General features: G+C 44.2%; 1 protein-coding gene and 1 long non-coding RNA gene across 4 annotated transcripts in view; one reads left to right on the top strand and one right to left on the bottom strand.

Moving 5' to 3' along the window:
- Positions 1-27,888, top strand: part of LOC129835509 (rho GTPase-activating protein 6-like) — a 129,810-nt gene that overhangs the window by 68,750 nt on the left and 33,172 nt on the right. For all 3 annotated transcript variants that reach the window (XM_055901165.1, XM_055901166.1, XM_055901167.1), the window contains 2 exons: positions 10,183-10,339; positions 24,504-24,575. In XM_055901165.1, the coding sequence (XP_055757140.1) occupies positions 10,183-10,339; positions 24,504-24,575 (229 nt within the window). The remainder of the gene's footprint in view (positions 1-10,182; positions 10,340-24,503; positions 24,576-27,888) is intronic.
- The window catches only part of LOC129835512 (uncharacterized), a 55,817-nt gene that overhangs the window by 4,808 nt on the left and 23,121 nt on the right, over positions 1-27,888 (bottom strand). The window contains exon 2 of the long non-coding RNA XR_008756426.1: positions 1,749-1,858. This is a non-coding gene — a long non-coding RNA (uncharacterized LOC129835512). The remainder of the gene's footprint in view (positions 1-1,748; positions 1,859-27,888) is intronic.

Here is a 27,888-nt window from a genome sequence, read left to right as displayed (position 1 = left end):
CTGACTTCAACTGTATATCAGAATGTAGGCGTACATTTAAGGTATACAATATACCACAACCCCATTCCATAAATTAAACTTTGACCTATTAGCATCTTCACCCACTGTCACAGGACACCTTCACCCACTGTCACAAGACTCCTTCACCCACTGTCACAGGACACCTTCACTCACTGTCACAGGACACCTTCACTCAATGTCACAGGACACCTTCACCCACTGTCACAGGACACCTTCACCCACTGTCACAGGACACCTTCACCCACTGTCACAGGACACCTTCACCCACTGTCACAGGACTCCTTCACCCACTGTCACAGGACACTTTCACCCACTGTCACAGGACACCTTCACCCACTGTCACAGGACACCTTCACCCACTGTCACAGGACACCTTCACCCACTGTCACAGGACACCTTCACCCACTGTCACAGGACTCCTTCACCCACTGTCACAGGACACCTTCACCCACTGTCACAGGACACATTCACCCACTGTCACAGGACTCATTCACCCACTGTCACAAGACAGCTTCACCCACTGTCACAGGACTCCTTCACCCACTGTCACAGGACACCTTCACCCACTGTCACAGGACACATTCACCCACTGTCACAGGACTCATTCACCCACTGTCACAAGACACCTTCACCCACTGTCACAGGACTCATTCACCCACTGTCACAAGACACCTTCACACACTGTCACAGGACTCCTTCACCCACTTTCACAGGACATCTTCACACACTTTCACAAGACACCTTCACCCACTGTCACAGGACTCCTTCACCCACTGTCACAGGACACCTTCACCCACTGTCACAGGACACCTTCACCCACTGTCACAGGACTCCTTCACCCACTGTCACAGGACACCTTCACCCACTTTCATAAGACATCTTCACCCACTGTCACAGGACTCCTTCACCCACTGTCACAGGACACCTTCACCCACTGTCACAGGACACCTTCACCCACTGTCACAGGACTCCTTCACCCACTGTCACAGGACTCCTTCACCCACTGTCACAGGACACCTTCACCCACTGTCACAAGACTCCTTCACCCACTGTCACAGGATACATTCACCCACTGTCACAAGACTCCTTCACCCACTGTCACAGGACACCTTCACCCACTGTCACAGGACACCTTCTCCCACTTACCTCAAGGCAGCCCAACGTCCCCTGTCCCTATGCTCAACGTACCACATACCGTGAGTAAGTTGTGCCCAAGAGACCCCTTTTTTTGGACAAGCTATGTTTTCAAAACATGTATATTTCCATAAAATCTGATTATTTCCAGGGATGCAGAACCTCCTGCAATATATGTAGATATCTGTTAGAAGGAATACTATATTTCCCTTGATGGAGTGATGCTGAATGTAAAACATATCTGTTAGAAGGAATACTATATTTCCCTTGATGGAGTGATGCTGAATGTAAAACATATCTGTTAGAAGGAATACTATATTTCCCTTGATGGAGTGATGCTGAATGTAAAACATATCTGTTAGAAGGAATACTATATTTCCCTTGATGGAGTGATGCTGAATGTAAAACATATCTGTTAGAAGGAATACTATATTTCCCTTGATGGAGTGATGCTGAATGTAAAACATATCTGTTAGAAGGAATACTATATTTCCCTTGATGGAGTGATGCTGAATGTAAAACATATCTGTTAGAAGGAATACTATATTTCCCTTGATGGAGTGATGCTGAATGTAAAACATGGCTCAACTTACCGCACTCCCATCACGTGACATGTGTGACGACCTTTGACCTCTGACCTTTGACTCCCGGCCCGGTCAGGCAGGTAGAGTGGTGTTGACTCCAGTGGAAAGCTGTCTCGGTGCTGACATGACAAACAAGGAAAATAAATGAAATGGAGATAAAAAATAAACGGAACAGCCTGGTAGTGATGGAAATTAAATGATTCATATCCCATCAGTCAAGCATACGAGGATTCATCGGGTCACCTAACACTAATAATGGTTTATTCAACAGAACAGAACCATATCATCATGAGAAAGTATACAACCTTCCAACAATGGTTCCAGAATCCTGACACCCCCCGCCCAATCACACACATACACAGTCCATATAACCACTCAACATAAACAGCCCACTGTTAAGCCTGTGGAAAGGCTAGGTTCTTGGAGCAGAGCTACCTTAGCTGTAGTAATATACCAGGGGGTTCAGTACTAGCTGTAGTAATATACCAGGGGGTTCAGTACTAGCTGTAGTATTAGACCAGGGGGTTCAGTACTAGCTGTAGTATTATAACAGGGGGTTCAGTATTAGATGTTGTAATATACCAGGGGGTTCAGTATTAGCTGTAGTATTATAACAGGGGGTTCAGTATTAGCTGTAGTATTATAACAGAGGGCTGTTGGTTCAGTATTAGCTGTAGTAATATACCAGGGGGTTCAGTACTAGCTGTAGTATTAGACCAGGGGGTTCAGTACTAGCTGTAGTATTATAACAGGGGGTTCAGTATTAGATGCTGTAATATACCAGGGGGTTCAGTATTAGCTGTAGTATTATAACAGAGGGCTGTTGGTTCAGTATTAGCTGTAGTAATATACCAGGGGGTTCAGTATTAGCTGTAGTAATATACCAGGGGGTTCAGTATTAGCTGTAGTATTATAACAGAGGGCTGTTGGTTCAGTATTAGCTGTAGTAATGTACCAGGGGATTCAGTTTTAGCTGTAGTAATATACCAGGGGATTCAGTTTTAGCTGTAGTAATGTACCAGGGGATTCAGTATTAGCTGTAGTAATATACCAGGGGGTTCAGTATTAGCTGTAGTAATATACCAGGGGGTTCAGTATTAGCTGTAGTAATGTACCAGGGGATTCAGTTTTAGCTGTAGTAATATACCAGGGGATTCAGTTTTAGCTGTAGTAATATACCAGGGGGTTCAGTATTAGCTGTAGTAATATACCAGGGGGTTCAGTATTAGCTGTAGTAATATACCAGGGGGTTCAGTATTAGCTGTAGTATTATAACAGAGGGCTGTTGGTTCAGTATTAGCTGTAGTAATATACCAGGGGGTTCAGTATTAGCTGTAGTATTATAACAGAGGGCTGTTGGTTCAGTATTAGCTGTAGTAATAGACCAGGGGGTTCAGTATTAGCTGTAGTAATGTACCAGGGGGTTCAGTATTAGCTGTAGTAATATACCAGGGGATTCAGTTTTAGCTGTAGTAATGTACCAGGGGGTTCTTGGTTCAGTTTTTGGTCTGTCACTTCTGCTGTAAATTTCATGTTATGGTGGAGGCTCAGTCTAGACTGGGACAAGCTGCTTAATTTATTGTTTTACTGAAATGCCACTAGAGAAAACTGTGCACACACACACACACACTCATGAAAGCACACACACACATACTCACATATACTGTACACACAAGTGTGTTTTGACTTGTTGTCACCGTAATCCACCATCAAACACCTCTTAATGCCTAATTTATATCTTGTTTCTCTTTCTTTATTCTTTCTTACTCCCTTTCTTTTCTTTCCTCTCTGTTTTTTATTTGTCATGCAATACCTCCCTAACTCCCTCCATCATGTGCCCTTTCCATTTATATTGCTTGGCAATCACCCAGGAATAGACTGTTGAGAAGTAAATCCTCTCTATATCCTTACCATGTTAATACCAATCCTTCTCTCTACCCCCTTACCATGTTAATACAACTATATTTAAGCAAATTATAACCATGGCATTAAAGGGATAAGGGATCTATGCGTTCACTGAAAAATAATGCAACTCCGTGGAAGGTCAGTTCCACTCCGCTAGCGGTGGAACGCACCGTCAACGCCGTTCATTATTTTCCATAGTACGGATAACCCTTTGATGATTATTCAATACATATTAGGCTACATTACTTCATATGGCTACACTGTTACCTTGGTCTGTTTTTCAATTTATTAAGGATTCTAGAACAGCATTAGTTACTCTGATGATCTAGACCAGTTGGTTCTGATTCTAGAACAGTATTAGTTACTCTGATGATCTAGACCAGTTGATTCTGATTCCAGAACAGTATTAGTTACCCTGATGATCTAGACCAGTTGGTTCTGATTCTAGAACAGCATTAGTTACTCTGATGATCTAGACCAGTTGGTTCTGATTCTAGAACAGCATTAGTTACTCTGATGATCTAGACCAGTTGGTTCTGATTCTAGAACAGCATTAGTTACTCTGATGTTCTACACCAGTTGATTCTGATCCTAGAACAGCAATAGTGTCTCTGATGTTCTACACCAGTTGATTCTGATTCTAGAACAGCATTAGTGTCTCTGATGTTCTACACCAGTTGATTCTGATTCTAGAACAGCATTAGTGTCTCTGATGATCTAGACCAGTTGGTTCTGATTCTAGAACAGCATTAGTTACTCTGATGATCTAGACCAGTTGATTCTGATTCTAGAACATCATTAGTTACTCTGATGATCTAGACCAGTTGATTCTGATTCTAGAACAGTATTAGTTACTCTAATGATCTAGACCAGTTGGTTCTGATTCTAGAACAGCATTAGTTTCTCTGATGATCTAGACCAGTTGATTCTGATTCCAGAACCGCATTAGTTTCTCTGATGATCTAGACCAGTTGATTCTGATCCTAGAACAGCATTAGTTTCTCTGATGATCTAGACCAGTTGATTCTGATTCCAGAACCGCATTAGTTTCTCTGATGATCTAGACCAGTTGATTCTGATCCTAGAACAGCATCTTCCTGGTTACCAGTTTGTTTTGGCTCTCTTCCCAACTCCTTATGGAACTGTGATGTTTGGCTTGATATTGAAATCAATAGAGCTGGCAAGAGAACAAACAGATCTGGGACCAGGCTAGCATACAGTGCCTTTGGAAAGTATTCAGACCCCTTGACTTTTTGTTAGATTACAGCCTTATTCTAAAATTGATTAAATCGTTTTTTCCCCTCATCAATCTACACACAGTACCCCATAATGACAAAGAAAAAATTGTATTTTTTGGAATTTCGGCTAATTTATGAAAAAAAAAAACTGAAATATCACATTTACGTAAGTATTCAGACCCTTTACTCTGAGTACTTTGTTGAAGCACCTTTGGCAGTGATTACAGCCTCAAGTCTTTTTAGGTATGAATGTATTTGGATAGATTCTCCCATTTTCTCTGCAGATCCTCTCAAGGATGGGGAGCGTTGCCGCACAGATATCTTCAGGTCTCTCCAGAGATGTTTGATCGAGTTCAAGTCTGGGCTCTGGCTGGGCCGCTCAAGGACATTCAGAGACTTGTCACGAAGCCACTCCTGCGTTGTCTTGGCTGTATCTTAGGTTCGTTGTCCTGTTTGAAGGTGAACCTTCGCCCCAGTCTGAGGTCCTAAACGCTCTGGAGCAGGTTTTTATCAAGGATCTCTCTGTACGTTGCTTCGTTCATCTTTGCCTCAATCCTGACTAGTCTCCCACTCCCTGCCTCTGAAAAGCATCCCCACAGCATGATGCTGCCACCACCATGCTTCACCGTAGGGATGGTGCCAGGTTTCCTCCAGATGTGACACTTGGTATTCAGGCCAAAGAGTTCAATCTTGGTTTCATCAGACCAGAGAATCTTGTTTCTCATGGTATGAGAGTCTTTAGGTGCCCTTTGGCAAACTCCAAGTGGGCTTTCATGTGCCTTTTACTGAGGAGTGGCTTCCGCCTGGCCACTCTACCATAAAGGCTTGATTGGTGGAGTGCTGCAGAGATGGTTGTCCTTCTGGAAGTTTGTCCCATCTCCACAGAGGAACTCTATCGGGATCTTTGTCACCTCCCGGACCAAGGCCTTTCTCCCCCGATTGCTCAGTTTGGCCGGGCAGCCAGCTCTAGGAGGAGTCTTAAGGGTTCCAAGCTTCTTCCATTTAAGAATGATGGAGGCCACTGTGTTCTTGGGGACCTTCAATGCTGGAGGAATGTTTTGGTGCCATTCCCCAGATCTGTGCCTCGACACAATCCTGCCTCGGAGCTCGGAACTCCTTCGACCTCATTGCTGGGTTTTTGCTCTGACAATCTCATAGCAAAGGTTCTGAATACTTATGTAAATAAGATATTTCAGTTTTCTTTTTTATTTAATCTTTTTTTAATTTATCTAAAAACCTGTTTTTGCATTGTCATTGTGGGGTAATGTGTGTAGATTGCTGAGGAAATGTTTTTATTTATTCAATTTTAGAACAAGGCTGTAACCGAACTAGATGTGGAAAAAGTCAAGGGGTCTGAACACTTTCCGAACGCACTGTATTCCCACAACATTAAAATGTCATGCTTTTCTGTCTCTGTGTTCTAAGATCTGCAGAGTCCATTTCCTAAATGGCACCCTATTCCCTGTATAGTGCACTACATTCGACTAGAGCCGGGTCAAAATTGGGACCGGGTCAAAATTAGTGTACACTATATAGGGAATAGGGTGGCATTTGGAACGAACTTTAAACATTCCGAAGCCTTGTGGGTCCAGTGTCTAACCCAGGGGGAGAGGGCCTTGAACAGACTTCCGGTTATGACTTCTCTTATTCGCTTCTCCACACTCAGAATGACCTGACATTTATCCCCCAGACATAGCCTTCAGCGTTCAGAAGGAAGTTTGTCCTCTGTCTAAACCATCACAAGAGAGAGAGAATAAATTGATGTCTGTTCTTCTGTAAGATATGTGTGTGTGTGTTTCAACTAAGGGTGTGTTTGTAAATTCAATCTGGAGTCCCTGAGTGTGCTCAGAGTGGCTCTGGGCGTTCAGTATATTCAGAGCTTTGTCAGATTTTCCTTTCAGAAATTCAGAGCGTTCAGAGCGCACACTGGACACTGGCTGAGGAGTAGGGTTGATCTGAGATCACACTGGACACTGGCTGAGGAGTAGGGTTGATCTGAGATCACACTGGACACTGGCTGAGGAGTAGAGTTGATCTGAGATCACACTGGACACTGGCTGAGGAGTAGGGTTGATCTGAGATCACACTGGCTGAGGAGTAGGGTTGATCTGAGATCACACTGGACACTGGCTGAGGAGTAGGGTTGATCTGAGATCACACTGGACACTGGCCGAGGAGTAGGGTTGATCTGAGATCACACTGGACACTGGCTGAGGAGTAGGGTTGATCTGAGATCACACTGGACACTGGCTGAGGAGTAGGGTTGATCTGAGATCACACTGGACACTGGCTGAGGAGTAGGGTTGATCTGAGATCACACTGGCTGAGGAGTAGGGTTGATCTGAGATCACACTGGACACTGGCTGAGGAGTAGGGTATATCTGAGATCACACTGGACACTGGCTGAGGAGTAGGGTATATCTGAGATCACACTGGACACTGGCTGAGGAGTAGGGTATATCTGAGATCACACTGGACACTGGCTGAGGAGTAGGGTTGATCTGAGATTACACTGGACACTGGCTGAGGAGTAGGGTTGATCTGAGATCACACTGGACACTGGCTGAGGAGTAGGGTTGATCTGAGATCACACTGGACACTGGCTGAGAAGTAGGGTTGATCTGAGATCACACTGGACACTGGCTGAGGAGTAAGGTTGATCTTAGATCACACTGGACACTGGCTGAGGAGTAGGGTTGATCTGAGATCACACTGGACACTGGCCGAGGATTAGGGTTGATCTGAGATCACACTGGACACTGGCTGAGGAGTAGGGTTGATCTGAGATCACACTGGACACTGGCTGAGGAGTAGGGTTGACCTGAGATCACACTGGACACTGGCCGAGGAGTAGGGTTGATCTGAGATCACACTGGACACTGGCTGAGGAGTAGGGTTGATCTGAGATCACACTGGACACTGGCCGAGGAGTAGGGTTGATCTGAGATCACACTGGACACTGGCTGAGGAGTAGGGTTGATCTGAGATCACACTGGACACTGGCTGAGGAGTAGGGTTGATCTGAGATCACACTGGACACTGGCTGAGGAGTAGGGTTGATCTGAGATCACACTGGACACTGGCCGAGGAGTAGGGTTGATCCGAGTGCTCTGACCTCACAACAGCAGTCAAGCACCCAAGCTAACTGGCTAATGTTGGCTAACTTGCTAGCTTCTTCCAGACACAAATGAGAGAACACCTCACTCTGACCATTTTTTTCGCCCTAGCAAAGCTAGTTAGGCTGTTTTCATGTTATCCAGGGCCTTGGTGACTGTAACTGTGCTGCTGGCAACAATTTAATTACGCTTTTTTGCCGACTTTTACTGACACCGGCCATATTCAACAGGTGTTGAGAGTTCGCTCTTGTACGCTCAGACGAGAGAGTACTCTGAAATCGGAGTAGATAGCCAGAGTGAATTTACGAACGCACCCTACGATAAAACTGAACTTACTCCCTACTGAGGACAAGGGAATTTCCCAGCCGTCATTTCTACGGTATCATACAGTATATTTGTAAGCAGGTTCTTTGGGAAAGCAGGAGATACAGTAGGGATGATGTTAAGCTCTATATGAATAACGATGGCCGAGCAGCATAGGCAAGGTGCAATGGATGGTATAAAATACAGTACATACATGTGATATGAGTCATGTAATATATGTAAACATTATAAAAGTGGCATTATTATTTATTATTTGTAGAAAGTGAAAAGTGATCAATTTATTAAAGTGGCCAGTGATTGGTTCTCAATGTAGGCAGCAGCCTCTCTGAGTTAGTGATGGCTGTTTAGCAGTCTGATGGCCTTGAGATAGAAGCTGTTTTTCAGTCTCTCGGTCCCAGCTTTGATGCACCTGTACTGACCTCGCCTTCTGGATGGTAGCGGTGGGAAAAGACAGTGGATCGGGTGGTTGATGTCCTTGATGATAGATATTTTTGGCCTTCCTGTGACATCGGGTGTTGTAGGTGTCCTGGAGGGCAGGTGGTTTGCCCCCGGTGATGCGTTGTGTAGACCTCACTACCCTCTGGAGAGCCTTACGGTTGAGGGCGGAGCAGTTGCCATACCAGGCTGTAATACAGCCCAACAGGATGCTCTCGATTGTGCATCTGTAAAAGTTTGTCATGGTTTTGGGTGACAAGCCAAATTTCTTCAGCCTCCTGAGGTTGAGGAGGTGATGTTGCACCTTCTTCACCACGCTGTTTGTGTGGGTGGACCATTTCAGTTTGTCTGTGATGTGTACGCCGAGGAAGTTAAAACTTTCCACCTTCTCCACTGCTGTCCCTTCAATGTGGATGGGGTTACTCCCTCTGCTGTTTCCTGAAGTTCACGATCATCTCCTTTGTTTTGTTGACGTTGAGTGAGAGGTTGTTTTCCAGGCACCACACTCCCAGAGCCCTCACCTCCTCCCTATAGGCTGTCTCATTGTTGTTGGTGATCAAGCCCATTACTGTTGTGTCATCTGCAAACTTGATGATTGAGTTGGAGGCGTGCATGGCCACGCAGTCGTGGGTGAACAGGGAGTACAGGAGGGGGCTGAGCACGCTCCCGTTTGGATGCTCGTTTAGTATTGATGCTTGTTTAGTATTGATGCTCGTTTAGTATTGATGCGCATTTAGTATTGATGCTCGTTTAGTATTGATAATCGTTTAGTATTGATGCTCGTTTAGTATTGATGCTCGTTTAGTATTGATGCTCGTTTAGTATTGATGCTCGTTTAGTATTGATGCTCGTTTAGTATTGATGCTCGTTTAGTATTGATGCTCGTTTAGTATTGATGCTTGTTTAGTATTGATGCTCGTTTAGTATTGATGCTCGTTTAGTATTGATGCCCGTTTAGTATTGATGCTCGTTTAGTATTGATGCTCGTTTAGTATTGATGCTCGTTTAGTATCGATGCTCATTTAGTATTGATGCTCGTTTAGTATTGATGCTCGTTTAGTATTGATAATCGTTTAGTATTGATAATCGTTTAGTATTGATGCTCGTTTAGTATTGATGCTCGTTTAGTATTGATGCTCGTTTAGTATTGATGCTCGTTTAGTATTGATGCTCGTTTAGTATTGAAACAATCAATTTGCGTTTTTCTTTTTAGTTGTCTGACAGTCTTTTTTTATGATGACCTCATCATATGCAACTCATCTCTTTTTCTTTCTCTCCCTCCACTCCTCTTCCATCTCCCTCTACTCCTTCAAAAATATGTCTGTCTCAGTGAGACAAACTTGCATGAATAAAGGTTTTATATATATATATATATATATATTTTACACATCTAACACTATCTTTTTCTTTTTCCCTCTCCTCCAGGGTGACCATACGTGGGCGACCATGTTGGGCCAGAGTGTCCGTCTGCAGCCAGTACCCATCCAGAGCCTGTCTGAGCTGGAGAGAGCCCGACTGCAGGATGTGGCCTGCTACCATCTGGAGAAGAGGGACCTGGACTTCAACATCAGCATCCCCAGAGGTACAGAACTGATACGTGGTAGAAAGAGGAAGAGAGGAGGAGGGGGAGAGGAAGAGGAAGAGAGGAAGATAGGGGGTGAAAGAGAGGAAGAGAAAGAGAGGAGGGGAGAGGGAGAAAGAGGTTGGGAGATAGAAGAGTAGGAAAGGGATGGAGAGAGCTCGAGGATAGGGACCTGGACTTCAACAGCAGCATCCCCAGAGGTACAGAACTGAAAGGTCTGTTACTCTATGGCCATGACAGACAGAGATATGTGTACGATGCTGATCTATCTCCAGATAATAAAGCTCTTCATTGCTAAATAGGGGTTTGAATCTGGAGGAGAAGGACCTCCTCTTCAACATCAGCATCCCCAGATGTACAGAGGAAGGGGTAGTAGGTAAAATATGGCCATGCTAAAAGAACAGAAATATGTTATGGCATATGAGATGGGAGTCCCCAGAGCTTTACAAGTGAGGAATATATACTACAGCATATGGCCATTCTATAAAGGGGAAGTAGACTCTATAGCCATTCTATAAAGGGGAAGTAGACTATATAGCCATTCTATAAAGGGGAAGTAGACTATATGGCCATTCTATAAAGGGGAAGTAGACTCTATGGCCATTCTATAAAGGGGAAGTAGACTATATGGCCATTCTATAAAGGGGAAGTAGACTATATGGCCATTCTATAAAGGGCAAGTAGATTCTATAGCCATTCTATAAAGGGGAAGTAGACTATATGGCCATTCTATAAAGGGGAAGTAGACTCTATAGCCATTCTATAAAGGGGAAGTAGACTATATGGCCATTCTATAAAGGGGAAGTAGACTCTATAGCCATTCTATAAAGGGGAAGTAGACTATATAGCCATACTAGAGAGGGGAAGTAGACTATATGGCCATACTAGAGAGGGGAAGTAGACTATATGGCCATACTAGAGAGGAGGAGTAGACTATATGGCCATTCTAGAGAGGGGAAGTAGACTCTATGGCCATACTAGAGGGGAAGTAGACTCTATAGCCATACTAGAGAGGGGAAGTAGACTATATGGCCATTCTATAAAGGGGAAGTAGACTCTATGGCCATACTAGAGAGGGGAAGTAGACTATATGGCCATTCTAGAGAGGGGAAGTAGACTCTATGGCCATTCTATAAAGGGGAAGTAGACTCTATAGCCATTCTATAAAGGGGAAGTAGACTCTATAGCCATTCTATAAAGGGGAAGTAGACTCTATAGCCATTCTATAAAGGGGAAGTAGACTATATGGCCATACTAGAGAGGGGAAGTAGACTCTATGGCCATACTAGAGAGGGGAAGTAGACTCTATAGCCATTCTATAAAGGGGAAGTAGACTATATGGCCATTCTATAAAGGGGAAGTAGACTCTATAGCCATACTAGAGAGGGGAAGTAGACTCTATAGCCATTCTATAAAGGGGAAGTAGACTATATGGCCATTCTATAAAGGGGAAGTAGACTTTATGGCCATACTAGAGAGGGGGAGTAGACTCTATGGCCATTCTATAAAGGGGAAGTAGACTCTATGGCCATACTAGAGAGGGGAAGTAGACTCTATAGCCATTCTATAAAGGGGAAGTAGACTCTATGGCCATTCTATAAAGGGGAAGTAGACTCTATAGCCATTCTATAAAGGGGAAGTAGACTCTATAGCCATTCTATAAAGGGGAAGTAGACTCTATAGCCATTCTATAAAGGGGAAGTAGACTATATGGCCATTCTATAAAGGGGAAGTAGACTCTATGGCCATACTAGAGAGGGGAAGTAGACTCTATGGCCATACTAGAGAGGAGGAGTAGATTATATGGCCATACTAGAGAGGAGGAGTAGACTATATGGCCATGCTAGAGAGGAGGAGTAGACTATATGGCCATACTAGAGAGGAGGAGTAGACTATATGACCATACTAGAAAGGGGAAGTAGACTATATGGCCATACTAGAGAGGAGGAGTAGACTCTATGGCCATACTAGAGAGGAGGAGTAGACTCTATGGCCATACTAGAGAGGAGGATTAGACTATATGGCCATACTAGAGAGGAGGAGTAGACTATATGGCCATGCTAGAGAGGAGGAGTAGACTATATGGCCATTCTAGAGAGGAGGAGTAGACTATATGGCCATTCTATAAAGGGGAAGTAGACTCTATGGCCATTCTATAAAGGGGAAGTAGCCATTCTATAAAGGGGAAGTAGATTCTATGGCCATTCTATAAAGGGGAAGTAGATTATATGGCCATTCTATAAAGGGGAAGTAGATTCTATGGCCATTCTATAAAGGGGAAGTAGATTCTATGGCCATTCTATAAAGGGGAAGTAGACTCTATGGCCATTCTATAAAGGGGAAGTAGACTCTATGGCCATTCTATAAAGGGGAAGTAGACTCTATAGCCATTCTATAAAGGGGAAGTAGACTCTATGGCCATTCTATAAAGGGGAAGTAGACTCTATAGCCATTCTATAAAGGGGAAGTAGACTCTATGACCATTCTATAAAGGGGAAGTAGACTCTATGGCCATTCTATAAAGGGGAAGTAGACTCTATGGCCATTCTATAAAGGGGAAGTAGACTCTATAGCCATTCTATAAAGGGGAAGTAGACTCTATGGCCATTCTATAAAGGGGAAGTAGACTCTATGGCCATTCTATAAAGGGGAAGTAGACTCTATAGCCATTCTATAAAGGGGAAGTAGACTCTATGGCCATTCTATAAAGGGGAAGTAGACTCTATGACCATTCTATAAAGGGGAAGTAGACTCTATGGCCATTCTATAAAGGGGAAGTAGACTCTATGACCATTCTATAAAGGACGGACTCAAACATATAGTCCTGGAATAACATGATTTAAATTTCTTAAACATTCATATTTTTTTATTAAATCTCTTTTCTATATATGTCATTGAACAAGATAAAGAGGGATTGGTGATATGATACGGATGTGATATACAGTATGATATGATACCCAGATTATTAATTAGGGATTGTCGTCCCGTCAACGGGACAGTTGTAAATCATGCAGCGCCGTGTGTCACGATCACAGATTTTAGAGAAACAACAAATGTCGGTACATATTGTCACGATCGTGTGGGAGTGAGACGGACCAAAACGCAGCATGTGGAAAATAAGCCATCTTCTCTTTTATTATTGAAGAAGGCAAAACGAAACAAAACACTTACAAACTAACAAATCAACAAACGACCGTGAAGCTATAAACGTAGTGCACACGCACAGGCTACAAACGTTCAACATAGACAATTCCCCACAACAAACTAAAGCCTATGGCTACCCTAAATATGGCTCCCAATCAGAGACAACAGAAACCAGCTGTCTCTAATTGGGAACCCATTCAGGCAACCATAGACTTTCCTAGACAACTACACACAACATAGACACAGCTAGACAACTATACTAAACATAAACCCAACTACTCTAAATAAACCCCCTAAACCTTACAATCACCCTGGACACTACAAAACCCACATAAATACCCATGTCACACCCTGACCTAACTAAAATAATAAAGAAAACAAAGAATACTAAGGCCAGGGCGTGACACATATAAGTGTCTTATATTGGCTGAAAGCTTAAAATCTTGTTAATATAACTGCACTGTCCAATTTACAGTAGCTATTACTGCGAAAAAATGCCATGCTATTGTTTGTGGAGAGCTCCTAACAACAAAATGTTTTTTTCACCGCGATAGGTTTGATAAATCACCTCTGAAGGTGAAATGTGTACTTACATTCTGAAATCTTGCTCTGATTTATCATCCAAAGGGTCCCAGAGATAACATGAAGTGTCATTTTGTTAGATAAAATCATTCTTCATATTCCAAAAAGGTCCATATAGCATGCACGATCAATTTTGTATTTCCACTTGTTCAATTTGCAAAGACAGGAATCTGTGAAAATCTATCCCTAAACTTTGTTTCAACCAGTCAAATCATATTCGTATGTTTTCCTCAGAGATCCTAGAACGTAACCAGACTACACTATATCATTAGGAGTGTAGTATATCATATAGGACACCAAATTTGGTCAGAGATTGACGCCTTCATGGCACGCCAATGACGCGGGCGGTCTTCACATGATCGACTGTAACTTTGTCAAATAAGCACCAATCGTGGTCAAACAAAGCTAGCTAGATAGCCAATGAGTTGGGCTTTACGGGAGTTTCAGGAATCCCCGTATCTGTCGCAAAATGTTGCTGCTAACCTTGTGCGACATCAAGCCTTTTCCTTTTGGACAAAAATTATAAGAATATGGAGAGTTATGAAGTTATGAAAACTGGGTGTTTGCAAATGTTGAACTTATAATATAGATACTAATACTGGAAAAGCTAAATCAAAGTCCAAGTATACAAATGTGACGATATTCTTGCAAAAAAATGTAATGTGAATGTAAATGTCTCCTTCACGATTTGCCCAAACGTACCTGGGTGACTTCACACTAAATGTCATGTAGTTTGCTCATACTTCAAGTTATCAGTCTGAAACTTTGCACATACCATCTTGTGGACACCATCGGAATTACAACCAGAGTGATGGCTAAATGTGGCACCTTTCTGTTGCATTTTAAAGATCTCAAAAATTTCTAAAATAAAACGGTTGTTTTTTTCTTTGTATTTTCTTCTACCAGATCAATTGTGTTATATTCTTCTACTTTTAATTCACATTTCCACAACTTCAAAGTCAAATCTAAACTGGTCAAATCTAATCTGGTCAAATCAAATATAATCTAGTCAAATCTAATCTAGTCAAATCTAATCTGATCAAATCAAATCTAATCTTGTCTAATCTAATCTAGTCAAATCTAATCTTGTCAAATCTAATCTTGTCAAATCAAATCTAATCTAGTCAAATCTAATCTCGTCAAATCGAATCTAGTCAAATCTAATCTAGTCAAATCTAATCAGAAGTAGGAATAGGAAAAAGAGTAGGAGTAACAAGAGTAGAAGGGGTGGTCGGGTGTCACATTCCTCTCTCTTGTCACCAGGGTTACATAAGAGGCATTACCCTGAACAGTCTGACAGTCTGGCATTACCCAGAATGTTAACCTCTTGATCTTTAGCCCCTGAACTCTCTCTAATCAGTCAACAGTCTGGACACTGTCGTGGGCACGTTTATCGGTCAAAGCAGCAGAATAACATTCCAAAGTTATGCAATGTCTCTGTCATTGTTTTATTGTGTGAGTTAAAAAAAAAACTGAAGTAAAAGAGTAGAAAGGACTCCTGTATATTTACAACAAAAAAAAATGTATTGGAAAGTGTTTGGTCACAATCGTTAGGAATGGAGAATAGAATATGATAACTTTATTTTATCTAGGGGGAACTTCAGTTTGTTCACCTTGGGTTAGTGGCTGGTTGGTTTCATAACACAATCAAGTTCTTTGTCAACACAATTCTTTACCCAGCACATCCATGTTTTACCCATTTGTTCCCATGGATACTTTTGTCATTGTGAATCATTTGGGATTCAGCCTTGAGAAGCTCGTAGTAGATGAATTGTATATGTTTGCCATATGTTGGACCGGAAATCTGCATTGTGAGAATTATATGCAGTACAGATGTAGGATCTTAATTTGATCACTCTTTTGTAGCTGATAACTTTTTTTGTGTGTGCGTTTTTAGGTTTAAAATGGCTTCTTAAGTTTGTAATTTCCACTTTAAGATGTCAGATGTGATTTGCCCTAACAAAAAAATGTATCAACCCCTACATTAATTTTAATATACATACTAATTGAAATATCCTGTTGCTGAGGGATTAATTTTATGCTGTAGCAAACTAGCTCAAATTAAGAGCCTACGTAATAAGAGCCTAAGTAATAAGTAATATCATGTGTCGTTAGTCCACATCCCTTATAGGAAGAGTTTTTTCGACCGCTTTCCCCTCTTTTTCCCCCGCTTTCCCCTCTCTCCCTCTTTCATCCCTCTCTCTCCCTCTATCATCCCTATCTCTCCCTCTTTCATCCCCCTCTCTCCCTCTTTTATCCCTCTCTCTCCATCTTTCATCCCTCTCTCTCCATCTTTCATCCCTCTCTCTCCATCTTTCATCCCTCTCTCTCCCTCTTTCATCCCTCTCTCCATCTTTCATCCCTCTCTCCATCTTTCATCCCTCTCTCTCCCTCTTTCATCCCTCTCTCTCCCTCTTTCATCCCTCTTTCATCCCTCTCTCTCCCTCTTTATCCCTCTCTCCCTCTTTCATCCCTCTTTCATCCCTCTCTCTCCCTCTTTCATCCATCTTTCATCCCTCTCTCTCCCTCTTCATCTCTCTTTCATCCCTCTCTCCCTCTTTCATCGCTCTCTCTCCCTTTTTCATCCCTAATTTCATCCCTTTTTCGTCCCTCTATCTCCCTCTCTCTCCCTCTTTCATCCCCCTCTCTCCCTCTTTCATCCCCCTCTCTAACCCTTTCATCCCTCTCTCTCCCTCTTTCATCCCTCTTTCATCCCTCTCTCTCCCTCTTTCATCCCTCTCTCTCCCTCTTTATCCCTCTCTCTCCCTCTTTCATCCCTCTTTCATCCCTCTCTCTCCCTCTTTCATCCCCCTCTCTCCCTCTTTCATCCCCCTCTCTAACCCTTTCATCCCTCTCTCTCCCTCTCTCTACCCCTTTCATCCCTCTTTCATCCCTCTCTATCCCTTTCATCCCTCTCTCATCCCTCTTCTACCTCTTCTTCTACCACTTTTACGCTCTTTTTATTCCTCCCTCTCACCCTCTTGTCTCCATCTTTCTCTCCCTCTTTCTCCCTCTATTCTCCCTCTTTTCTTCTCCCTCTTTCATCCTTTTCGTCCCTCCTTTTTCTCTCTTTTCCCAAACTCTGGGATCAAAGGGATATGGCCCCTCTCTCTGGGGTGACGTTTCCCATGGGTACAGGTCTAGGAGCAGCTTCCCATTTCCCAATCCTGACCGTAACCATTAGTGGAGGAAATATTAAACTGAATCAGGATCAGCATCTAGGTGCAACTTCACGCTCCTCCTGGGCCCCTCAGTAACGCATAGTTTCTGTCACACAGCAGCTATACAAACACAGGAGGCTTCTGAGGGGAGAACGGCTCACAATAAGAACCGGAACGGAGTAAATGGATTGTGTAAAATTGAGCAACCTCTTGTGTACAACCCGCATTGAAAAGTACTACAGTAGCAGCATGTGCCCAGCCACGGACAGATTTTCACCTAATTTGTTCCAATGAATGCTAATTCCATGGTAATATAAACTCATTCCTTACTGAATCCTGGAATAGAAAACTAACAAAGTCACTGGACAACGCTGTAGTATCAAGACTCATTATAGACAACGTTTTCACTCACTTAGTTCCAGCAAATTCAAATGAAATGGTAACTTTATGGTACTCTAACTCATATTCAGTTGAACTGCACAATCTGTCAATAGATTGTTGCAATATATTATAATTTTATGGTAATATAACTCATTCCCTATAGAATCTATAAACAGATCAGTCAATGCCTCTATTAGATAGCTCTATAGCAGCATGACTATGCTATATAAATAAATAAAAACATCAAAATAAAAACATGCCTCCCTAAATTAGTCACAATTAGTTCTGTCAATTTTATTTAATTGTATTTCATTTAAACTGGGACAGTCTCATAACTGTCACAGGGAGGAAGTCTGTGATCATAACGGTCACCGGGAGGAAGTCTGTGATTATAACGATCACCGGGAGGAAGTCTGTGATCATAACGGTCACCGGGAGGAAGTCTGTGCTTATAACGGTCACAGGGAGGAAGTCTGTGATTATAACGGTCACAGGGAGGAAGTCCGTGCTCATAACGGTCACAGGGAGGAAGTCCGTGCTTATAACGGTCACAGGGAGGAAGTCTGTGCTCATAACGGTCACAGGGAGGAAGTCCGTGCTCATAACGGTCACAGGGAGGAAGTCCGTGCTCATAACGGTCACAGGGAGGAAGTCCGTGCTCATAACGGTCACAGGGAGGAAGTCCGTGCTCATAACGGTCACCGGGAGGAAGTCTGTGATTATAACGGTCACCGGGAGGAAGTCCGTGCTCACAGCGATCACAGTCAGCCTCCACTAGCTAGCCAGACACCTCCCCTGTCAGCTTCCACTAGCTAGCCAAACTCCTCCCATGTCAGCCTCCACTAGCTAGCCAGACACCTCCCCTGTCAGCTTCCACTAGTTAGCCAGACACCTCCCCTGTCAGCCTCCACTAGCTAGCCAGACACCTCCCCTGTCAGCTTCCACTAGCTAGCCAGACACCTCCCCTGTCAGCTTCCACTAGCTAGCCATACTCCTCCCCTGTCAGCCTCCACTAGCTAGCCAGACACCTCCCCTGTCAGCTTCCACTAGTTAGCCAGACACCTCCCTTGTCAGCTTCCACTAGTTAGCCAGACACCTCCCCTGTCAGCCTCCACTAGCTAGCCAGACACCTCCCCTGTCAGCTTCCACTAGTTAGCCAGACACCTCCCCTGTCAGCTTCCACTAGTTAGCCAGACACCTCCCCTGTCAGCTTCCACTAGTTAGCCAGACACCTCCCCTGTCAGCTTCCACTAGTTAGCCAGACATCTCCCCTGTCAGCTTCCACTAGTTAGCCAGACACCTCCCCTGTCAGCCTCCACTAGCTAGCCAGACATCTCCCCTGGTTTATCAGGGTAACTACTCTGTCAATGATGGATCATGTTTGTATATTATGGGAGCGAGCTGAGAATGCACACATATAGACACACACATATACACACACACACACACACACACACACACACACACACACACACACACACACACACACACATACACACACGCACACACACGCACACACATACACACATATACACAGACATATACACACACATACACATATAGACACACACATATACACACAGACATATACACACACATACACATATAGACACACACATATACACACACACACATATACACACACACATATACACACACACACACATATACACACATATACACACACATATAGACACACACACATATACACATAGACATATACACACACATGCAGGTACTCAAGCACTCACACACTGAAGACTCATATTATGGGAGCAAGCTGCTGGTGGGGTGGACGGAGGTCCTGTTCTGACCCCACTGTTAAAGCCAATACCAGAACCCCAGTGTGTTGTTGGTTTCCTTGGCAATACATGATGGATTCTTTCTGAAATCCCTCTTCTTAGCAGTCAGATTTGTGCTTATTTGGTGAGTTTTTTATTTTCTCATCACAGTAAAACCCCACAGGGTCTGTCCTTGTTTTCTTACTTGCCTTCTTTCTCTTGCTCTTTCTGTCTTCTTTTTCTCTCTCAACCTTTCTCTTTTATTCTATAAATACACTGGATTTTCCTCTCTCTCTCTCTCTTTCTCTATTTCTTTAACCACATCTCTCTCTCTTTCTCTTTTCTTTAAAGAGTAATTATATAAAAATCACTCCACCATTTCCTGGTTGTTAAATTTCTAATAGTTTGCCTAATTTCAATTTATATGACAAAACAAGCAGTCATTGAGTAGAGAATCATTGTACCATCTAAACTGCTGTGAAATATATTTTCCTTAAACAATAATATTGTATTTTCAGCTGTTTGAAGCTGGTGTACAAAACCCACAGTAAAAGACACAAAAAATGAAACTTAAGAACAGGGAAACATAGAAATAGTAGACATAGAACAGATCTCCCACTTCTTAGACTTCAGCTTTCAGCGAGAATTGCAGAGTTATAACTCACATAACTCGAGTCGCCCAAAACTGTACATATTGTGGCTTTAAGTAGCTTTAACCACTGCTACTGGTTTCAGAAGGTATTCATACTCCTTGACTTATTCCACATTTTGTTGTGTTACAGCCTAAATTCAAAATGGATGAAATCTTTTTTTCTCTCTCTTGCCAATCTACACACAATCTATCCCCATAATGACAAAGTGAAAAAATGTTTTTGGAAATGTTTTGCAAATTGATTGAAAAATGAAATAGAGAAATATCTCATTTACATAAGTATTCACAACCCTGAGTCAGTACAGGTTAGCATCGCCTTTGACAGTGATTACAGCTGTGAGTCTTTCTGGGTAAGTCCCTAAGAGCTTTGCACACCTGGATTGTACAATATTTGAAATGGATCACTGGCCACTGTAATAATGTTCCGTATCTGGTATTACTCATCTCATATGTATAAACAACACTCCACACTATTCTGCCGTATCGTTTAGTCACTTTTAACTAGTGTTTACATATTGCATCACCCATTTCATATGTTATACTGTATTGTGTTCTATACTACACCACTGACTGTTAAACAGCCATCTCCAGCACATCAGAGGCTGCTGCCTATAGACATAGCTTAGGAATCACTGGCCACTTTAAGGAAATGAAACACGAGCCACTTTAATAATGTCTCCGTATCTTGCATTACTCATCTCACATGTGTAAACTGTACTCTATACTATTCTACGGTATCTTAGTCACTTTAATTGTGTGTAAATATTGCTTCACCCGTCTCATATGTATATGCTGTACTGTATACTACTGTATACTTTGCCACTGTATCGTAGTCCAAAGCTGCTCTGACATATATGTATATATATTCTTAAACCATTCCTTACTTAGATTTATGTGTATTTTGGGTATATGTTGGGTATATGTTGTGAAACTGTTCGATATTACGGCACTGTCGGAGCTAGAAGCACAAGCATTTCGCTACACCCGCAATGGCTAGCTAGGGGAGGCTGACAAGGGAGGTGTCTGGCTAGCTGACAGGGGATGTGTCTGGCTAGCTAGTGGAGGCTGACAAGGGAGGTGTCTGGCTAGCTAGGGGAGGCTGACAAGGGAGGTGTCTGGCTAGCTAGTGGAGGCTGACAAGGGAGGTGTCTGGCTAGCTAGGGGAGGCTGACAAGGGAGGTGTCTGGCTAGCTAGGGGAGGCTGACAAGGGAGGTGTCTGGCTAGCTAGGGGAGGCTGACAGGGGAAGTGTCTGGCTAACCCTAACCCTACCCTAACCCTAACCCTAACTCCTAACCCTAACCCTAAACCTAAACCTAACCCTAATTCTAACCCTAAACCTAACTCCTAACCCAAACCCTAACCCTAACCCTAACTCCTAACCCTAACCCAAACCCTAAACCTAACTCCTAACCCTAACCCTAAACCTAACTCCTAACCCTAACCCTAACTCCTAACCCTAAACCTAACTCCTAACCCTAAACCTAACCCTTAACCCCAAATTAGCCTTTTTCCCCACAAGGCTTCTGGTCCGCACAAGGAGAGTAAAACCAAACACACACACACACACGAACACACACACACACACACACACACACACACACACGGAGTGTTGAAAGCGCCCAACGATTAGCCCTCGCTCTGGCATGTGGAGAGTGCAGGAAGAGTCGCCGTGGAATTACACTTTAATTTCCTGTAGTCATGTGAATTTGACCCGTCCTAAACCCCTGACACACACACACACAACACAACCACACACACACACACACACACACACACACACACACACACACACACACACACACACACACACACACACACACACACACACACACACACACACACACACACACACACACACACACACCTCTCCACATGGGGATTTGACTGCTCGGATCAATTCAATTTCAGATTCTTTCACACAATCCCGTCAGCCCTTTTTCCCAACAATAGGATGAGGTTGTCCCTAGATACTGATTCAGGGTCAGTTTTGTGGTTTTCCCATTAGTGGTGAGGGTTGTGATTCTGGGGGGGTTAAGCTGATCTGTGCCCAAGCCCTGTCATGTTGAGAGAAACAAATAAAAATAAATTCAGGTCTTGGAAGTTCAAGGATTCTGCAACCAAACAGCAAGGTTGTGCCTCCCCTCTCTCTCTCACACACACACACACACACACACACACACACACACACACACACACACACACACACACACACACACACACACACCCCCCCCCAAAACTATGCTGTCTTCCGGATAAAGCTGGTCAGTGACAGGATGTTTAGGTTGTAAAATGAATTCCTTCGACTGTGTTTTGTTACCTGGAGGCTAAACAGACAGTACAGGAGACTGTGGCCTGTACAAACACAGCCAGTACAGGAGACTGTGGCCTGTACAAACACAGCCAGTACAGGAGGCTGTGGCCTGTACAAACACAGCCAGTACAGGAGACTGTGGCCTGTACAAACACAGCCAGTACAGGAGACTGGGGCCTGTACAAACACAGACAGTACAGGAGACTGTGGCCTGTACAAACACAGACAGTACAGGAGACTGTGGCCAGTACAAACACAGCCAGTACAGGAGACTGGGGCCTGTACAAACACAGCCAGTACAGGAGACTGGGGCCTGTACAAACACAGCCAGTACAGGAGACTGTGGCCTGTACAAACACAGCCAGTACAGGAGACTGTGGCCTGTACAAACACAGCCAGTACAGGAGACTGTGGCCTGTACAAACACAGCCAGTACAGGAGACTGGGGCCTGTACAAACACAGCCAGTACAGGAGGCTGGGGCCTGTACAAACACAGCCAGTACAGGAGGCTGGGGCCTGTACAAACACAGCCAGTACAGGAGACTGTGGTCTGTACAAACACAGCCAGTACAGGAGACTGTGGCCTGTACAAACACAGCCAGTGCAGGAGGCTGGGGCCTGTACAAACACAGCCAGTACAGGAGACTGGGGCCTGTACAAACACAGCCAGTACAGGAGACTGTGGCCAGTACAAACACAGCCAGTACAGGAGACTGTGGTCTGTACAAACACAGCCAGTACAGGAGACTGGGGCCTGTACAAACACAGCCAGTACAGGAGGCTGGGGTCTGTACAAACACAGCCAGTACAGGAGGCTGTGGCCTGTACAAACACAGCCAGTACAGGAGGCTGGGGCCTGTACAAACACAGCCAGTACAGGAGACTGTGGCCTGTACAAACACAGCCAGTACAGGAGGCTGGGACCTGTACAAACACAGCAGGTACAGGAGACTGTGGCCCGTACAAACACAGCCAGTACAGGAGACTGTGGCCTGTACAAACACAGACAGTACAGGAGGCTGTGGCCTGTAAAAACACAGCCAGTACAGGAGACTGTGGCCTGTACAAACACAGCCAGTACAGGAGACTGTGGCCTGTACAAACACAGACAGTACAGGAGGCTGTGGCCTGTACAAACACAGCCAGTACAGGAGACTGGGGCCTGTACAAACACAGCCAGTACAGGAGGCTGTGGCCTGTACAAACACAGACAGTACAGGAGGCTGTGGCCTGTACAAACACAGCCAGTACAGGAGACTGGGGTCTGTACAAACACAGCCAGTACAGGAGACTGGGGCCTGTACAAACACTGTGTGCCTGTGTGCGTGTTTGTGTGGTTGTGTGGTTGTGTGTATGTGTGTGTGTGTGTGTGTGTGTGTGGTTGTGTGTATGTGTGTGTGTGTGTGTGTGGTTGTGTGTGTGTGGTTGTGTGTATGTGTGTGTGGTTGTGTGTGTGTGGTTGTGTGTATGTGTGTGTGTGTGTGTGTGGTTGTGTGTATGTGTGTGTGTGTGTGTGTGTGGTTGTGTGTGTGTGGTTGTGTGTGGTTGTGTGTGTGTGTGTGTGTGTGTGTGTGTGTGTGTGTGTGTGTGTGTGTGTGTGTGTGTGTGTGTGTGTGTGTGTATCTGTGCGTGTGTGTGTGTGTGTGTGTGTGTGTGTGTGTGTGTGTGTGTGTGTGTGTGTGTGTGTGTGTGTGTGTGTGTGTGTGTGTGTGTGTGTTTTTTTTTTCTCTTGTTTGGTCTCCACTCGGGTGGGTTTTTCTCGCTAATATCTAATATCTTGCTGGTTTACATCTGTGTTTGTTTAGAGTCGTTTATGGTTCCTTCTTTACACAGAACGGTTGATGGTGGGAGCGGTTGGAGTAAACGCAACATTACCAAGGAAACATCCCAAATGGTACCTTACTCCCTACGTAGTGCACAACTTTTTACCAGTACCCATGGGCATAGTGCACTATGTAGGGGATAGCATACCATTTGGGGCATAAGTTCAAACTAACTACAAATACGATCATAAAGATCTCTGCTAAAAACATCAACAAGCAGTACATTGTCATTCACCCTTACAAACACACACCCTCTTTTCTTACATTAAAATAATAAATACAATTTTAAAAATTAAATTAACATCTGTTTTGTTCCCTTTTTATAGAAATCCGCAAGAGGAGGAAATCACTCAGACGGAGGTTTGACTCCTCCAAAGAGAAGAAAGAGAAAGAACGAGGTAAAGTACACACACATACACACAGACACAGACACAGACACAGACACAGACACAGACACAGACACACACACACACACAGACACAGACACAGACACAGACACAGACACACACACACACACACACACACACACACACAGACACAGACACAGACACAGACACAGACACAGACACACACACAGACACACACACACACACACACAGACACACACACGCACACACAGACACACACTAACCCTCAGTCTAACCCTCAGTCTAACCCTCAGTCCAACCCTAAGTCTAACCCTAAGTCTAACCCTCAGTCTAACCCTAAGTCTAACCCTAAGTCTAACCCTCAGTCTAACCCTCAGTCTAACCCTCAGTCTAACCCTAAGTCTAACCCTAAGTCTAACCCTAAGTCTAACCCTAAGTCTAACCCTAAGTCTAACCCTAAGTCTAACCCTAAGTCTAACCCTCAGTCTAACCCTAAGTCTAACCCTCAGTCTAACCCTCAGTCTAACCCTCAGTCTAACCCTCAGTCTAACCCTCAGTCTAACCCTCAGTCTAACCCTCAGTCTAACCCTAAGTCTAACCCTAAGTCTAACCCTAAGTCTAACCCTAAGTCTAACCCTAAGTCTAACCCTAAGTCTAACCCTAAGTCTAACCCTAAGTCTAACCCTAAGTCTAACCCTAAGTCTAACCCTAAGTCTAACCCTCAGTCTAACCCTCAGTCTAACCCTCAGTCTAACCCTCAGTCTAACCCTCAGTCTAACCCTAAGTCTAACCCTCAGTCTAACCCTCAGTCTAACCCTCAGTCTAACCCTCAGTCCAACCCTAAGTCTAACCCTCAGTCTAACCCTCAGTCTAACCCTAAGTCTAACCCAGCCTATGACTAAGTACTTGTCTTTAAAACTGAAGAGTACTGTTCATACCTCAGAAGGTCAGATAAAGCAGAGTATTTAGTTACTTTAGAGATACACTGAGTATACCCTACATAAGGAACATCTCCCTAATATTACAGTTTTTTTTCAATTGCTAAAGTGCATGTGTCAAAACTGAAGTCACATTGTCAAAACTCTTCACACAGTCAGCGAAACAGAAGTGTATGTAGACCAAACTGTGAATCGTTTTTCATTGCTTTCACACAAAATGCATTCAATGACCACATTCTCTCTGAAATCCATCAACTCTTTTCTCATCCATACTCCACAACATGCAAAACTAGATATTGGCAGCAGATGTTTTAAAATGCTAACACACTGTTTCCAAAACTGTTCAAAACACATTCAAAACAAAATGATGGAAAATGTTGTGCATTTCTGCAGTAACCAGACTGAAACATTTTGAAAATCTCAGCAGAATATTTAATCATTCCAAACACAGCTGATTGCAATTTCAGCTGAAAGCCTACCTAAGGTGTCCTGTTTTTTAGTCTCGTTACCAAACAGACAAAAGAGGACGCCTTCGGAACGATTTAGTTTGGAAACATGGATCAAGGAAGACAGGTTGGTGGGGAGAGAAGAGTGGCAGGGAGAGGGAAAATGTGTGGAGGACAAAGGAGAGGAAGACCAAGAGTGGTGGTCTCTGATGAGATAAGGGCCACAATGATTGACCATGTTGTAAACCATGTTGTAAACCATGGTCTTTCTCTGAGAGAGAGGCCGGTTTAAGGCTGCAACCAAATCTACAGCGTTTGCATCAATAGTACGCATTTTACGGCAAAACAACAGGTGAGATGTCCGTTCAATAACCAAACAGGGTGCATTCACAGCTATGCGTAATGTAAAGTACTGTAAAACTGTGGATTTACTGTATTTAGAGAGCAATGGAGATGGAAGCCAAGCAAACTGCACATACATTCATCTTTGTGGATGAAGCTGGATTCAACCTGTCAAAAACACGCCGCAGGGGAAGAAATGTGATTGGACAGAGAGCAACCGAGGATGTCCCAGGCCAGAGAGGAACTGACATCACAGTGTGTGCAGCACTGTCCAATGATGGTTTGCTGTTACACAAACCTCTCATTGGCCTCTACAATACAGAGAGGCTCATTTATTTTCTGGAGGACCTGCATAATCGACTTGTGCCAGCGGAGGAGAGAGGTGCAAGAAACACCCCTACCTTCGTTGTTGTGTGGGATAATGTGGCAGTCAAACACTTTGCTGCAGTCACAGACTGGTTTGCTGCACATCCCAGGATGTAAGTACTATTCCTGCCTCCATACTCCCCCTTCCTAAACCCCATAGAGGAGTTTTTCTCTGCGTGGAGGTGGAAGGTTTATGACCACCATCCACAGGAACAGATGTCCTTACTGGAGGCCATGAATGCGGGGTGTGGAGACACTTCTCCTGAAGACTGCCAGGGTGTGGAGACACTTCTCCTGAAGACTGCCAGGGTGTGGAGAGACTTCTCCTGAAGACTGCCAGGGTGTGGAGACACTTCTCCTGAAGACTGCCAGGGTGTGGAGACACTTCTCCTGAAGACTGCCAGGGTGTGGAGACACTTCACCTGAAGACTGCCAGGGTGTGGAGACACTTCTCCTGAAGACTGCCAGGGTGTGAAGACACTTCTCCTGAAGACTGCCAGGGTGTGGAGACACTTCTCCTGAAGACTGCCAGGGTGTGGAGACACTTCTCCTGAAGACTGCCAGGGTGTGGAGACACTTCTCCTGAAGACTGCCAGGGTGTGGAGACACTTCTCCTGAAGACTGCCAGGGTGTGGAGACACTTCTCCTGAAGACTGCCAAGGTGTGGAGACACTTCTCCTGAAGACTGCCAGGGTGTGGAGACACTTCTCCTGAAGACTGCCAGGGTGTGGAGACACTTCTCCTGAAGACTGCCAGGGTGTGGAGACACTTCTCCTGAAGACTGCCAAGGTGTGGAGACACTTCTCCTGAAGACTGCCAAGGTGTGGAGACACTTCTCCTGAAGACTGCCAGGGTGTGGAGACACTTCTCCTGAAGACTGCCAGGGTGTGGAGACACTTCTCCTGAAGACTGCCAGGGTGTGGAGACACTTCTCCTGAAGACTGTCAGGGTGTGGAGACACTTCTCCTGAAGACTGCCAGGGTGTGGAGACACTTCTCCTGAAGACTGCCAGGGTGTGGAGACACTTCTCCTGAAGACTGCCAGGGTGTGGAGACACTTCTCCTGAAGACTGTCAGGGTGTGGAGACACTTCTCCTGAAGACTGTCAGGGTGTGGAGACACTTCTCCTGAAGACTGCCAGGGTGTGGAGACACTTCTCCTGAAGACTGCCAGGGTGTGGAGACACTTCTCCTGAAGACTGTCAGGGTGTGGAGACACTTCTCCTGAAGACTGTCAGGGTGTGGAGACACTT

Source organism: Salvelinus fontinalis, chromosome 36, assembly GCF_029448725.1.
Source record: "Salvelinus fontinalis isolate EN_2023a chromosome 36, ASM2944872v1, whole genome shotgun sequence".
In the NCBI taxonomy this organism is placed as follows: domain Eukaryota; kingdom Metazoa; phylum Chordata; class Actinopteri; order Salmoniformes; family Salmonidae; genus Salvelinus; species Salvelinus fontinalis.
This window is presented reverse-complemented; position numbering and strand designations above follow the sequence as displayed.